This window comes from Bos grunniens, chromosome 13 (genome assembly GCF_055505025.1).
Source record: "Bos grunniens cultivar Pamir isolate PY7600 chromosome 13, Bosgru_T2T1.0, whole genome shotgun sequence".
NCBI lineage: Eukaryota > Metazoa > Chordata > Mammalia > Artiodactyla > Bovidae > Bos > Bos grunniens.
This window is the reverse complement of record NC_141177.1, coordinates 41,444,640-41,460,753: the sequence shown is the minus strand read 5'-3', so window position 1 is coordinate 41,460,753 and position 16,114 is coordinate 41,444,640. Positions and strand designations below refer to the sequence as shown.

The 16,114-nt window shown below is 49.7% G+C and overlaps 2 protein-coding genes across 2 annotated transcripts; one reads left to right on the top strand and one right to left on the bottom strand.

The window, feature by feature from the left end:
• Window positions 1–695: 695 nt before the first annotated feature.
• On the top strand, window positions 696–4,330 carry CSTL1 (cystatin like 1). Its single transcript, XM_086333664.1, has 3 exons — window positions 696–1,127; window positions 3,420–3,533; window positions 4,212–4,330. The coding sequence occupies exons 1-3, from the start codon at window positions 918–920 to the stop codon at window positions 4,293–4,295; spliced, it is 408 nt and encodes a 135-aa protein (XP_086189790.1). The 5' UTR covers window positions 696–917; the 3' UTR covers window positions 4,296–4,330.
• Window positions 4,331–10,304: 5,974 nt separating this feature from the next.
• On the bottom strand, window positions 10,305–13,179 carry CST11 (cystatin 11). The gene is made up of 3 exons (XM_086333663.1): window positions 12,821–13,179; window positions 12,065–12,169; window positions 10,305–10,490 (listed from the first exon to the last, which is right to left on the bottom strand). The coding sequence occupies exons 1-3, from the start codon at window positions 13,046–13,048 to the stop codon at window positions 10,407–10,409; spliced, it is 417 nt and encodes a 138-aa protein (XP_086189789.1). The 5' UTR covers window positions 13,049–13,179; the 3' UTR covers window positions 10,305–10,406.
• Between the last annotated feature and the right edge of the window lie 2,935 nt (window positions 13,180–16,114).

Below are 16,114 nucleotides of genomic sequence, written 5' to 3'. Positions count from 1 at the left end.
CTGTACAGGTAACACCTAACCTCTGGGGGACTGCAGGATTTAATTTCTAAACAAAGCTCACAGCTCATTGCTCCCTCACAGAAAGGCCAGGGTTACCTCACAAAGCTCTCCTGGGGTCACACCAAGATGGTAAGGGTGAGCGCTGGGGCCTGCAGGCACAGTTGGATCCAGCAGCAGAACTCTGTGGTCAGTGGATGGCAGAGAGCCAGTGCCAAAAGGGAAGCACGGGAAATAGTGGATCTCTGGCCTAGACAGCTGGAACCCACTGTAGGTAAATGGAATGTATCAGGCCTTCATCCCTTGGATCCCAGTTCAAGCATCACCTTCTCTGTAACCTTCCCCCAGTCCCACAGACAGCCTCTTTTCCGTCTGATGAAAGAAAGTGAAAGGAGCTGGTCACGTCTGAGTCTTTGTGACCCCATGGACTATAGCCTGCCAGGCTCCTCTGTCCATGGAATTCTCTAGGCAAGAATACAGGAGTGAGTATTCCCTTCTCCAGGGGCTCTTCCCAAGCCAGGGATCCAACCCAGGTCTCCTGCATTGCAGGCGCATTCTTTACCGTCTGAGCCACCAGGGAAACCCCTTCTCTGTCTGATACACCACCTCTTCTTGCCTGCGGGGTCTGTCCCGGGGGCTTTCCTCCTCATAGGGTATGAAGGGGGAGAGAGACATTTAGAAATCATACTTGCCTCAGTTACTGAGAAAAGTGAATGACCCTCTGCAGGTCCGTCGCGGGTCCTCTGGTCAAATCACGGGCAAGCCCCAGAAAGAAGGGGTCAAGGTCTCCGTTCTCGGTTTCACGCAGGCAGGCATCTCCCATGGAAACCTGCATTGGCGAGGGCGGCAGGGAGAGCAAGTGAGCGGACGTGGCTGGCACTTTCCTACCTGGAAAGCCCTGTGAAGAGGAGACCACAGAGATGGGAGCTGGACGCTGGGGGAACCCTCTGCTGCTGCTGGCGGCCCTGGCGCTGGTGCTGGGTCGACATCAACAGTGGCCTGGCTTCCAGGATTCCAAGAGCCCAAGGAATGTGAACGCCACGCTCACCTTCTTATTGGAGAACTACAACAACAAAAGCAATGACTCCTACCTGTTCGGCATAGACAAGCTGCTCCGCAGCCAGGTGCAGGTGAGACAGCAGCACAGGTGTGGCTCCCAGACAGGGCTGGGGTGGGGGCGGCTTCCTGGGAGCTGGCCCCGCAGGGTCCCTCAGACCCCGAGCCCCTCTGAGTATCCCCTGAGCTTCTCAGCTGCTCTTCCAGGGGAAGAATTGCTTTCATTCAGAAATTTGCCAGAGGAACAGAACCGAGGATAGTTTCATTGCCTTTATTATTCCTCTCTTTTGGCAAAATATAAGTGTTCATGCCCAGGGCTTGAAAATCTTTATCTGGAGATCGTAGCTGTGTCCTTGAGAAACCCAGAATGATACAGAGGGCCTCTAGTTGGGTCCTTTCAGAACCTGGAATTACCCATCCTCTCTCATTTTATTTAACGTATAAAGTTTCTCTGAAATACATCAGTTGAAGGATAATAGAGGAAAGCAAAGCTGTTTAAAAAACACTTTTGTTGCTCCAACCTGCCCTCAAGGTTAGACAGTAAACTCTATGAGTTAGGGCGGCGACAGTAATACACCTTGGTTCAATTTGCTGGATTTGGGAAAATGACTGACTTGGAGATCAAGGCTCTAGTTAGACAGAGGGGAGGCAGGAATGGAGACCAGGGTGGGGCGGGCCCTCGGGCAGTGCTGGTGTGACCCGAAGGGCCTCACCGGGCGTGGACAGCAGCCGGTCCACCTGAGTCACTCCTGCTGCGTGACGCCAGCACACAGGCCCGAGGACACTGAGGTGACGTGGCCACAAGGTGGCGGCCACTCACCACACTCTGCCCAAGTTGGCCTTTTCTTCCCGCTGTTGGTCCCTGGGATAGAGCTGGACCTCCAGGAGGCCAGTAACAGAGCTGGTGAAAGTGAAGTGAAAGTGCCAGTTGCTCAGTCGTGTCCGACTCTCTGCGACCCCGTGGACTGTTGGTCCTCTATCACTAACAGCTAACTGAAGTGATTGTTCACAAGCGAACTTCTGATATCATTCGGCCAGATTAGTGCACAGAGAGAGTGCCCCTGAGGGGCTGGGTGACCTGGGGCTAGGCCCCTGGGCAGGCCTGTATGCTGCCCATTGACTATTTCCATCCGTACCTCTCAACAGGCAGGGAGGGGACACCGTGGCCATCTTTGCTGGGCTCCCGGTGCCGCTTCTGGTTTTGACACCCAGCTCCTCCTAATTGTGGGGTGTTGGTCAAGCGCCATCCAGACTCTCCAGGTCTCAGCTTCCTGACCTTCGAAGTGGGCTGAATAAGAGTGAAGTAGCACCTGTGAAAACATTTATATCATCACGATCATTCCTATCATGATTTAACAAATAAGTCTAACAATGAATGAGAAAACATTGAGCACACTGAAGCTTCCCTGGTGGCCCAGATGGTAAAGAATCTGCTTGCATGCACAAAAAGAGAATCTGCCTGCAATGCAGGAGACCTGGCTTCGATCCTTGGGTCGAGAAGTTTCCCTGGAGAAGGAAATGGCAACCCACTCCAGTATTCTTGCCTGGAGAATCCTGTGGCCAGAGGAGCCTGGGGGGTTATAGTCCATGGGGTCGCAAAGAGTTGGACACGACTGAGCGACTAAGCACGGGGGCACGAGCACACTAAAAGTTTAGTTAACTTTGCAGCTAGCGTTCTAGTTTCTTCACACGTGCAGGGTGTGCTGAGGGTCAGGGAGAAAACTCTTGGCACCAGTCTTGCTAGCTGGTTGGAGACATCCTTAGATGAAGAGCCAGGAGCCCTAAATCCTGATGCCGGACCAGGCCCACATCCTGACATCTTTCCAGGGGACGCCGGGATCAGGGTGGTGGTCCTATCCCAGTCCTCTTCCCCTGCTGCTCTGCCCTGAGGTTTTCTGGGGCCTCTCCTCCCAGGAGCCATCCCACAGAGTGCCCGGCCTTCTCACCGCTTTGACCACTAACTTTGAGACAAGGCAGCAGGGAGGGAAGATGAGGACAGAGGCAGAGCCCAGGAACTAAACTAGCCCAGACGGTTCCGTCCACGCATTCTGAGAGCCACGGTGCAGACTTGGGTGCATGATGGGACTGCAGCCAGGTTGCCTCCCTGGTCCCAAAGATGAGAGGGAGACAGGTAAGAAGCCACCTGTGGCTGCAGCAATAGAGCAGGTACAGAGCAAGGACTGGGCATCACACATCCCAGGTGGTAATCAGGGGGCACTGGGCATCCTCCAGCAGGTAGGGAGGAGGCTGAGCCCCAGGAACTGATGAGGGACGGAGGCTCCTGAAGGTCTTCTCCTGTCCCAGCTCCTCCAGGAGAGCGTCAGCCATGCTGGGAGTCAAAGCTAACAGCCTTTGCTTCTTGGTAGCTGACGACGGGCGTGGAGTACCTGATTACCGTGAAGATTAGCAGGACCAAGTGCAAGAGGAACAGCACGAAAAACCGCTCGTGCCCCATTCAGACCAAGAAGAATCTGAAGAAGGTGTGTGCTGGCAAGCAGCTGACAAGGGGCTCCAGTCAAGGGGGCAGCAAACGTTGCACAAGGAAACGTGGATAGGTGTCAGGGGCCCTGTGGCTGGGGCAGAGCCAGGACTCAGCCACGGGGCTGCCTGATGCCATGGGTGGCACCCAGGGTGGGGAGGGGAAAAAGGAAGCACCCTAACTGGGCATCTCTGCACCCTGGGCTGGCACCGCCCCGGCCCCAGGTCTCTGGGCTGCCAGACCCCTTGCCCACCTGGTCCACTTCCTGGACCTCAGGTGGAAGCGGCTTTACTTTCCTTGGGGACCTTGTTCTGTCTTGGTCCACATCCCTGGGTCCCTCTGGATTGTCCAGTCACCTCCTTGTCTCCCGACCTGTGCCCTCCTCCTGGTCCCTCCTGCAAGTTGGCAGGCCTGAGGGTCTCTCTTTCTGTGCCCGGGAAGGAAGTACAGGAGGACCGGGTCGGGGAGCCCAGGATGACATTCCTGTGCTGACTCGGACATCCCCTTTGCCCCCAGCATGTGCCAGCGAACAAAACCCACCTCGCTCATGTGGTCGGGCCTCAGCCTCAGGGCAGGGTCCAGACTCCCCAAGCAGGGGCGGGGGGCAGGGGCAGAAACTTCTTTTCGTCTTCAAGAACCAATTCCCCGAAAGCTGACTGTTTTCTTTCTTCTCCCACAGAGTTTCATTTGCGACTTTTTGGTGTACACTCTACCCTGGATGAACCATTACCAGCTCTGGAACAACTCGTGCCTGGATGTATAGATGCACGTGTGCAAAGATCCTTGATGGGGCCTGGGGCCACTGTGCTGTGTGCTTTGTGCTGTAGAATCCGCCAGGCCCTCATATCCCTCATCGAAATCTCGTCCACACTCACATACACGTGCACACTCATGGCCGCCCAAAACTCTCCCACGTGCACTCACACTCAGGCACGGAGTTGATGGTCTTTAGGCGGCTGATGCCATTTGAGCAGAAGGCTGTTAGTTCTTTGGGGGAACCTCATAACTTAGTTCCCACCCTCAGTCACATCTGAGCTTTTCTTAGTTCAGGTACCTTCAGACTCTGGCCTGAGCTTGGAGGGCCCAGTTTCTGCCCCATGCATGGATAACTCTATGACTGACACCGGTCTCTGTGAGTACATCAGGGGTCCCAATGCCCACCTCCAGGCTCAGGAATTCACTGGGAGGACTCTCAGGGTGCTCAGGGATGTGATTATTACAGTGATGGATACAGGACAAAATCAGCACAGGGAAGAGGCTCTGGGGGAGACATCACAGACATCAGGCACAGGATTCCAGCATCCCTTCTCGGGGCCACTACATGGGACACCCCTCATTCCTCTAGGAATTCGATGGAATGTGTGCCAGGGAATCTCCCTGGGGACTTGGTGCTGTTCACATGGGCAGCCTCTGCCCAGCATGTACCGAAATCGCAGATTTGCGGAAAGAAAACAGGTGCTCAGCATAAACCCCATTGTTTGTATAAACATTGTAGACAAAGTGAGGCCCTCATCGCTGAGGGAAAGTTTTATATCAGCGTCGGAGTGGTTTATCATCCAAGTTCCCAGGCTCCAGCCAAGGCCAGCTTTGCCAGCAGGCCTTTCCAAGAACCCTATCTTGGGCTGGCCGTGGGAGCTTTTCTTGACAGAGGGTTCTTGAACCTCTCTCTGGCTCACGGCTGGGGGAGTGAGACCCAAGGTGTCTTCCCTCATGCGACTCACAGTCGAGCAGAAAAGATGTGCCCTTCACCACCAGTAGATCAGCTGTGGGCTGAGTGCTGCCCCCCGACCAGCTGGCCTCCTCCCTGGGGACCAGTCTCACCAGCAGTCATAATGGCAACTGGAGAGAGTGTTTTCAAAGGGGAAGAGTAAACACATGAGCAAAAACCTCCCATTTGCCGGAAAGTCCTGAGTCAGAAGAGAGAATGGAGGTAAAGGGTTAAAGGTGGGGAAATTGTTGTGCAAAAAAAGAGGGATGTCCAGTTTTGCAAATCTGATGTCCTAGAGGGCTGCCTGGGGACCTGGCACTGCCTTCTACCCTTGCTCGCTCATTATCAGAGTGAGAGTCCTATGAAATGGCATCTTATCACCCTGCCACAGGCCAAGAGCCTCCAGGAAACCTCTGTGTCCAGATCCTAACATCCCAGCTGAGTTTGGCCTAGTGGCTGACTTCTAGAAATGGAATGTAAATGGAGATAAACTGTCTACACGTCTCTTAAACTGGTAGAATATTGATGCGAGTAGACCAAATTATATATACGTACTGTAATATCTAGAGTGACCACTAAAAAGTGTATGTAGAGACACATAGCAAAAACAGAATAAAAATACATGAAAAAAAAACAAAAACAGTATAGATACATACAAGTGGAATTCTTTTAAAAAATGTTCAAGAAACTCACAGGAAAAATAAAACAAATAAAAAGCAGAGAGAACAGAGAGCAAATAGCAAAATAGACATAATCACTGACATATTAATAATTATATGCATGATACATACAAGTCACATGTAAATTGTCTCAATGAGGCAATCAAAAGACAGAGATTGATAGAGTGGATTTAGAAAATGACCCAACTGTAGGCTGTCTACAAGAAGCTTTCCTTAAACATAATGATATAGGTAGGTTGAAAATAAAAGGGTGAAAAAAATTTTATTATGCAGGCATTCATTGAAAGCAGGAGAGCCTACATTAGCATCAGATGAAGTTGACCTCAGAGCAAAGATTGTCACCAGAGATGATATTGCTATTTAGTCTCTAAGTTGTGTCTGACTCTTTTGCACCCCTATGGTCTGTAGCCCACCAGGCTCCTCTGCCCATGGGATTTCCCAGGCAAGAATACTGGAGTGGCTTGCCATTTCCTCCTCCAGGGGATCTTCTCAACCCAAGGATCAAATCCACATCTCCTGTGTCTTCTGCATTGGCGGGGGAAATCTATACCACTGGGCCACCAGAGAAGCCCATCACCAGAGACAGAGGAACATTATAATGCATCCACTCTGGAAAAGCTTGGCAGTTTCTTTTTTTTTTAAATCTTAAAATATGCTTTACCACATTACTCAGCAATTGCGCTCCTGGGCATTTAACTTAGAGAAATGAAAATTTAGTTCCACACGTAAATCTTACATTAACGGTCCCTAACCTCCAGGATCTAATGCCTGATGATCTGAGGTGGAGCTGATGTAATAAAATAATAATAATGTGTACAATAACTGTAGTGCCCTTGAATCATCCTGAAACATCCCCCACCCCTCCTCAGCCCATGGAAAAATTGTTTTCCACGAAACTGGTCCCTGAAGCCAAAAAGGTTGGGGACCACTGCCTTACATGATTGTCCATAAAAGCTTCTTTTTTTTTTTCATTTTTTATTAGAAAAGTTTATTGAGGCTTAACATTCAGTGAAATACACAGATTTTAATACACTTTTGATCATTTTTGACAAGTGAACAAATACCTACCCCCCAATCAAGATACAGAACATTTTTTCACCCTAAAAAGTTTTATTTTTTGTGCTAGCAATCAGTCAATGGCCCTAGAAGCAGCCCCTTGATCTGGTATCTATTACTGTGGAAAAGACTTCGTACAAATGGAATAAATCAGTGTATACTCTTTAGTGTCTGACTCCTTTTATTAAGCTTAATATATTAAAGATTCATTCAGTTTGTTGCATGTATTGGTAATTTGTTACAGGCATACCTCATTTTATTGTGTTTCATTTTATTATGCTTTGGAAATACTGTTCTTTTTTTCCCCACAAATTAAAGATTTGTGGCAACCTTGTGTTGAGCAATCTATTGGCACCATTTACCATTTTTTCAACAGCATTTGCTTACTTCAGATCTCTGTGTCACATTTTGGTAATTCTCATAGTAGTTCAAACTTTTTCATTATTGTTATAGTTGATATGGTGATCTGTGATCAGTGATCTTTGATGTTACAATTGAAATTTTTTTGAGGCTCCATGAACCATGCTCATAAAAGACAGTGAACTTAATAGATAAATTCTGTATGTGTTCTGACTGTTCCATGGATCAGGCTGTTCCCTCATGTTTTTCCCTCTCCTTGGGCTTCCTTATTCCCTGAGATACAATATTGATATTAAGCCAATTAATAACCCTATTCTGTCAAAGGAAGATTCACATGTCTTTCAATTTAAATCAAAAGCTAGAAATGATTAAGCTTAGTGAGGTGGGTGGTGGTGGTTCTCGCTAAGTCGTGTCCAGCTCTTGTGACTCCATGGACTGTAGCCCACCATGTCCCTCTGTCCATGAAATTTCCCAGGCAATCTGGGGTGGGTTGCCATTTCCTTCTCCAAGTAAAAGCTTCTTTTGTAATAGCCCCAAACTTGAACAACTAACACACCTGCAACAAGTAAGTAGTTAACTCCGGTACTGAGTGCACCATGGAATGCCACTCAGGAGTTAAAAGGCGCTTACTGCTGATGCATGAAATGACTTGGATGGATCCCAAGGGCAATGTTGCTGCTGCTGCTGCTGCTAAGTCGCTTCAGTTGTGTCCGACTCTGTGTGACCCCATAGACGGCAGCCCACCAGGCTCCCCTGTCCCTGGGATTCTCCAGGCAAGAACACTGGAGTGGGTTGCCATTTCCTTCTCCAATGCATGAACGTGAAAAGTGAAAGTGAAGTCGCTCAGTCGTGTCCAACTCCTAGGGACCCCATGGACTGCAGCCTTCCAGGCTCCTCCATCCATGGGGTTTTCCAGGCAAGAGTACTGGAGTGGGGTGCCATTGCCTTCTCCAGGGCAATGTTACCAGTCCCCAAAGAGGCCTGTATGATTCTATTTACACAATATGTGTTAATTGGTGCAGTAATAGAGATGGAGAAGAAGTTAGTGATTTCTGGAAGTATGAGAGGGTGAAGAAAGGGTGCGACTGCTGTGGAGTTCGGGCAGAAGGTCTTCGTGGAGGTGGCCACACAAAGCTACATGTGTGATGAAAGGACACACACTGTATGGTGTCAATTTCCTGCCTGTGATATTTTTCTATAATTACAAAAGATGTAACCATGGTGGGGGGGAGGAAACTAAATGAAGGGTAAAGGGATCATTCTGTATTCTTCGTAACTTCCTCTGAATCTACAGTGATTTCAAAATAAATTTCAAAAACCCACTGGGCTGGGAAGTCCAAGGTCAATGAGCACACATGTCCTGCCTTTCCTTTATTCTCCAACCCACCCCCCACCCCAGCCCCCAGCTCCAGACAAAGCAGTCAAAATGCCAGAAGAGAGATGACAGCCGATTAATGTTAGATTACGCTGCTACTGCCGGTGTTCTTACAAGCGGCTAATGTTTGTTTGAATATTGGCTTTGTGTTAGGCATTGTGTTGAGCGACTTAAACGCATTTATCATCATTAATCTTTACAACGATTTGAGAAGTAGGTACTGTCATTCTTGTCATTTTCCTTAGGGATAAGGAGACTGCAGGTTAGCATCTTCTCAGACGGTTGGTAGAGGGGACTCTCACCTGGGCCCCACCTGAAATGGAGTCCTGAGGACTCCAGAACTTTCGTTGGGAGAGTAGAAGTTGAAAAAAAAAATTGTTCTTCGCTAGCTGTTGGGGGCGTGGCGGCTGCTGCCAGCTCACAGATCACCCATGCCCTGTCCCCTCAGTGTCTGCCGTGTCTCTCACTTCTCATCCTTCTGTGCACACCGGCTCCAAATGCCAACACCTGTTCCCATCACCTCTGGCTGCTTGCTCTGCCCTTGAGCCACCATGAGCTAGAGGTTCCAGGGAATTAATGCCTGGCAGCCTGCAACAGGAGATAAACGCCCCAGCCACCTCTCTCTCTGCCAGCTGATGGCTGCTGTGTGGGCCTGTGAGTCTCCCACATAGTCTCTAGAATCCCCCGGAGACATTAAACCCCAAGGTTTTTGCTCCAACTCTTGGGGAGGCTCATCCTTTCCCTATCTTGTGTGAACCAGGGCGGATGTGACTCAGTGAACCACAGGTGCCATCTTGAGACCACACGGGGGAAGTCGAGTGGGAAGCTGAGCCTGGTGACATTACTTGACATCCTGAATCAAGCTGGTGGGTGGGGGTGCTTATTTCTCACTGGTAATGTGACATCCGTGAAAGGGCACCTCCTTTAATGCAGCATTCCTGGTTTCTCTCTGCCCTCAAACACTGCCTTCCCGGAGGAATTCATCTGATGGGTTTGTTGGGAAGAATAAATGGGGCATGATGGCCCATATCCTCCTCCTCCCACAGGAAGGAAAACAAGAAACCAAACATCATTGTGGTTGGTTTGCCAATTGTGGGAGAGAAATCCTTCCAAAAAGAGACCTGCTCTGGTCCAATGCTGCTGTTGCTGGGGTATGAGTCTAATTCTGAAGTCTGGTATCAGAAAGTGCTCATGCCTGCAAAAATAAGGCATGTGCCCTCCTCTTTTCAATTACTTGCATTGTTTGTCCTTGTTTCCTCCTTCACACTTTAGACAAGACTGGGCATCTCAGAGATGTCATCACAGGCATTCTTGCCAGTATCTTTTAGCTGTTCAGTTAAGTAATTAGAGCATCTTCCTTTGTTCTCCTTCCCCCTTTTCTCAACTTAGTTTAAAATCTAAACAATCCTACTTGATATAAAGATGAGGTTGAAGTTCTGCTATCCTGAAGGTGTATAGGCTATAAGGACAAGAATTATACATGTCATCTCCCTTAGACCCCCAAACTGCCCTAGCCCAGAAGAACTTCAGATCATTTTATTATAAGTTAAAGAATCTTGGGGGAAAAGAATGGAATCATAAACATTCAGAGCATGAAGAGCACAGGTTGACCAACATTTATTTTCTTCACTGAGAGTTCCTGTTGGGTGCAGGGTATCTTGATGCACAGTATCTGTGGGCTGCACTCCGAGACACCTAGACATTTGTGCAGTTTTGGGCCAGAACTTTATACTTTTCAAACCAGGGAATAACAAATACTGAGAAGTAGCAATCGATTTTCTAAAATAAACACAAAACAAAATGTAGAAAAGATCAACACACAAGGTAAACATTTTAAAGGGGAAAGAAGAAGGCGTTAGACATGTGGATGGGGAAATGACAGCCCCCACCCCCAATCCACCTCCAGGCAACTTGTGGGTCTGTCTTTATTTTGATTTTAAGGATTTGATAGTGGCCCTGCTGGAACCACCCCCACAGAACCGCCTTCTGCTCGTGGTTGGAATTGGAGACTAGAGATAAAGTGTCTCCCGACTCACATCACTGTGGGAACGACTGACTTTTTCTTCCTCTTCTTTTCTACTCATGCACTGTTCATGTCACACCTTACCCTCACTTGGTTCCCTCCCTCTCCCTCCACCTGCTCTCCTACCTCACCCCTTCACGCTTCCCTTCACCTTCCTCCCATGCGACCCATCCCCTTTCCTTCCCTCCTTCCTTCCTTCATCTGCCCATCCACCTGTCATCACACCTTCGCCTTCCCCTTCCTGGTTCTCTCCTAAGACCCCATTTCTTTTCCAACAATGAAAGCTCAATCAACAGATTTTGTACAGTATTATCATGTCATACTGTGGTTTTGCTTTCCTGCTCTTTCTTGGAAATCCCAGGGCGAGGACGTGGTGGGGTGGGAGGCTTAAACATTGACATTTCTCCTAAGATAGAATTCAGAATACTGACTCCACAATTCAATCTCCCACAATGACAAGACTAAGTTTACTGTAATCATCAATTACTCTTTTCGTAGACTTCATGATCTTCTCCACCAACACGTCTAACTTGCTAGATTTTGAAGACTTTTCCATGGAAGGGGGAGCCTGTGGATGGACACGTTTATGTCCAGAACACGCAGGCCACTAGAATTGGGTGACCAAAAATCTAGGAACCAAACCAGGACACATTGTAAGCAAATGGGGATGGTATTAACAATGACACTAGGAAGTTGGACACCAAACAGGACTGTCCTAGGCAAGATCACTATGTGATCACCCTCATGTAGTCCCTTTGGGTAAAGAGCTGTGGTTTGCAGGGCCTGTAGGACTTGAGGTCTTCAAGGCCTCTGAGCACATGGGCCCTTCTGACGAGTGTGTGTGTGTGTGTGTGTGTGATGGTCCACCTCCTGAGTGATGATGGCCCAGCTGACCTTCCCAGTATGAGAATGCTGGGTCGGGATGAAGCCATTTTTGGGGAGGCAGCTCCTCACCAGGTCACGTGCCTGCAGGCTTCTCCCTTCCCTGACCCACTCCACCCCTGGTTGAACTATTCCTGACTCATTTTCCTATTACTTCCTCCTGTTTGCCTCAACACTGCTGGTGAAAGGAGCAGAGCATACAGCCCTGTGATTGTGTGTTCACAACAGGCTGACGTTCAGATATTCAGTGGGTGCACCAGCAAAGTCCCCCAGCTGCTAAAATATTATTATAACCAGCTATTTGCCTGGGGTCAGAGGGCTCTGCCCGACCCTGCAGTTCAGCCACTTCTGCTCCTCCATCTGGGCCCCCTGCCTCCCCATCGTTCTTCCAAAATCTGAGGAGCAGAGCCCCGGGAAGTGAGCCCTTTCTTGTTGACATGCCCAGTACCTTGTAGAGCTTCCCTTCCTGGAAGGAGCAGTTGGTCAGCTCCGACTTGAGGCAGGTAGTCCGCCGCATCTCCAGGTTGACCTGATACTCCAGGTGGTCAGTCAGCTGTGGGAGGCAAGGACAAGGGATAAAGGACCCCTCTCCCATCTCTGTCACTTCCAGGGGTGGGAGCTCCTCATGGGCCACCCCAGGTTGAAGGCCCTCCTTGGACAGACCCACGGGTTCCCCTCTCCCCTTCCTGGTTGCCTCCCCTGGCCCCTCTGCCATTTGAGCAGAATTCCCCAGAAGCCACTCCATGGGCAAAGTCACCCTTGGTGATCCATGTGTTGCTGATGTCAAGGGCAGAGAGCAGCAGGCTAGACTCTGAGGGCCAGCCCGTCTCAGCTGTGGGTACTGGGTGCCGCTGCCATCGTGGAGACAGCCCCTGACGTGCACACATGGTCTCCCGGTGCCCAAGAGTCCCCTTCCCGCAGCTCAGGCCCTTGAACCAGGATGTGCGGCCCTGGTCTTGGGTATCATTTAAGCGACTCCACTTCATCCACTCCACGAGATTGCCTGGAAAATCCCATGGATGGAGGAGCCTGGTAGGCTGCAGTCCATGGGGTCGCTGAGAGTCGAACACGACCGAGCAACTTCACTTTCACTTTCACTTGAAACACCCACTTTGGACTAAACGAGACTGAGTTCACTTGTATGGCTGCCCTGAACCCACAGATCCCCAGAGAGGGGCACGAGGGGAGGGTGGGGGGCACTGACCCTCTTCACAGCCTTCAGGACACGCACGATCCTGAAGTTGTACAGGTCCTTGTTCTTCTTGTTGAAGTCCGTGGTCAAAAAGTCCGTGGTGGTCACCACCACGGGGTCTGACACAGGCACCTCGTAGACAAGAATGAAGGTCTTCCGCTTTGATTGATAGCTGAGGGCCACCAGAGCCCCCACAATAGCCAGCAGCAGCCGGGGCCCCTGCCAGGGTCTGGCCATCATGGCTCGCCCTGCCTGGGGCCGTTCTGCCCAGTGGATTCAAGGCAGCTGGGCGCCACCCACACCCACAGCTGTTCTCCTCCTCTTGATCTCGCAGGTGAGAGCCCTCTGGGAGAGCTGGGCAAACTTGCGTCCTCCTCCCAGGCCTGCTCGTCTTAAATACACATACCCACCAAACCCCCTCTCTCTCTGGGGGCTGCTCTCTGGGCAGGCTAGATCCCTCCTGCTAGCCTAGTGTCTCTGAGTGGGAGCCAGCCTGGGGTTTCCATCCACTGAGTTCAGTCCAGCCAGGCCGTGAGAGGCCTGGAGGGGCAGGAAGCGACAGGGACACGGGGGCGCTGGGTCCCAGGGCAGTGGAGCGAGGTGGAGTCCCGAACACCATGTTCTCTCTATGTGATCATCCTCAGACTTTCTCCCGGTTGGTCCCCTCTCCACTTCCCGGGCTGGCCAGGATGCAAGTTTGCCCACGAGCCCAAACCTTGGCATCTTCCTCCTGCTATTTCTTAGCTATGAGAGGTGTCTGGGACTCCCTGGAAAAGCTAAGGTTCCCCAGAAAATGGAGGGTGTGCCTCATAAGGAAACTTGCGGGTGTGGCCTCGACACAGCTCTGTGTTCACATCCTGCTGTCCCTGTGGATGGACCAGTGGTGTTTCCTGTCCCTGTGACCCTCTGTGGCACTCATACAGTACACACATAGCCTCCATCCAGTACCACCATCTGGGCAGGGTCTTCAGATGCCCAAAGTTTAGAAGGTGTTTGGAGATGTGGTTCTCCAACCCAGAGGCCTGCTGCGGGAGGGAGAGATGTCTTCCTTCTCCTGTGACCCTCAGTCTGCCCTGCCTCCTGTCTCATCACACGTCCTAGACTTTCCTGGTCTGGAGGAAGAGAGTAAGGGGAGAGACCAAGAAGCCCCCGCTGCAGGGCTCCAGCCCCAGCAGGTCCCTTCAGGCTCTCCCCCAGTCTCCACGGCAGCGCCCTCTCCTCTCTGGGCAGCTGGTTAACTTCTGGAGGCTGCAGTGACAAGCTACCACCAACAATGGCTTAAGACAACGCACATTTATTATCTCACAGCTCTGGACATTGGAGGTGTGGGCTGGGCTGCTGTCCTTCCAGAAGCTCCTGCATCACTCATGTGGAACCCTTCCCTCCACCCTCCCAAACAAAAATACCAACATTCCCCATAGAGATAAGTAAGACAGAGTCTTATAACACAATTTTCATATGCCCAAAATGCAATCCAAGGTTACTCAGCCCATGAAGAACTCAGAAAATTTCTCCCCATTGAAGAATTCTTTTAGCCCTTCTTCCAGAGCATGTCTGCTGGCAATGAGATATCTTAAACCTGTCCTCAGCTGATAACATCTTCATATCATGATTATTCCTAAAATATATTTCCCCTGACTATGGGATTCTGGTTTGGCAGTTCTTATCTCTCAGAATTCAAAGTCTTATTCCACTTCCTTCTAGCTTCTCTGTTCCTGGTGAGAAATTTGCAGTTGTTCAAATCTTTGTTCTTCTGTAAATTATGTCTTTTGTCTAAAGGCTCTTGGTTTTTTTTTTCCTTTGTCTTTAGTTTTTAGCAGTACCTTGATGTGGATTTCTTAGAATTTACTTGTTTTGGGGTTCAATAAGTTTCATAAACCTCTGTCTTTGACAAATTTGGGAAAGTCTCAGCCATTATCTCTTCTTTTTCTTCCTTCGTCTCCCCCCTCTTCTTCTTTTTCTGTAACACTTTCTCATTTCCCTCTGAGAGTCCAAGGACATGAAAGACTCCTTTAAATTTTCCCATAGACTGCTGAAGCTCTATTCACGCCTTTAAACATTTTATTCCTCTTGAGTGTTTGTAATGGATAATTTCTATTGATCTGTCCTCAGGTTAATAAGCCCTTTTTGCTGACATCTTCAGTCTGCTCTTGAGTTCACTAATGAGATTTTTATTTTGTTTTTTTTAATTTTCCAGGATATCAGTAAAATTCCCATTTGGTTTTTAAGGCTATCTTCTATTTCTTACTAATAGTTCCTACCTTTCCAATCTTTGAAGAGTGCTTACTCCCACTTGGAACTTTCATTTTTTCTTTTGGCCACACAGCATGTGGGATCTTAGTTTCCCAAACAGGGATCGAACCTGGTCCCCCTGCATTGGAAGCATGGAGTCTTAACCATTGGACTGCCAAGGAAGTCCCTGGAAGTTTTGGATAATACCTTCTTTAAAGTCTGTCAGATATTTCCAATACCTGAGTTATCTCAGCACTGGCATCTGTTGATTGGTTCCTCCCATCCCCCAGGAGAGCTGTAATTTTCTTGGTTCTCTGTATACTGAGTAATCTTGGGTCATATCCTGGATGTTCTGAAAATTGTATTAGGAGAGTCTGTATCTTATTTGTGCTTTCTGGGGAATGTTGGTATTTTTGTTTCAGTGGGCGATCCTCCCAGCTGCATTCAGGGCACAAATTCTGACCAGCGTTCTGTGGGTTGTGGTTTCAGGGTCAGGTCAGCTCTGTGTCCGTCCTGCAGGGCTGTGGTCTGTGCATGTGTGTTTTGCAGGAGCCAGGCTGGCTGGGTGGTGGTCTGTCCCTTCCTTCCGTTCACATCTTCCTTGTGCCATTAGGGTTAGAACCACACTCGTGCCATTCAGGTCCACTTTCTTGAGCTCCCATGATCCATCCAGTCCTTTCTGGTTCCCTGGATCTTCCCTTTCTTGCTCGACTTTGCAAACCCACATCTACACCCAATGCTGGGGCCACAGAGCAGGAGGACAGAGACAGGAAAAAGTAGTGGAGGTCTGTCTCACCACCTTAGACCCACAGTGGCTCTGATAGGAGAGAGAAGCTCCACTCCCTCAATATTTATGTGGCTGAAGGTCAGCCTTCCCTTCTCTGCTGTCTATTCTGCTGCCATAGACCATCTGGGAGCTGGACCGGAAGAGGACCGAGGAGGGAAGAGACAGGATTTCTGCCCCCAACCCTCCCACTCCCCAGACCCCTGGCTTTCAAGCTCCCCGTTTTGCCCCTGGAGGGCTTCTCCAAGAGCTGTCAGTTCAGACCCAGCTACATACACAGGGATGGGCAG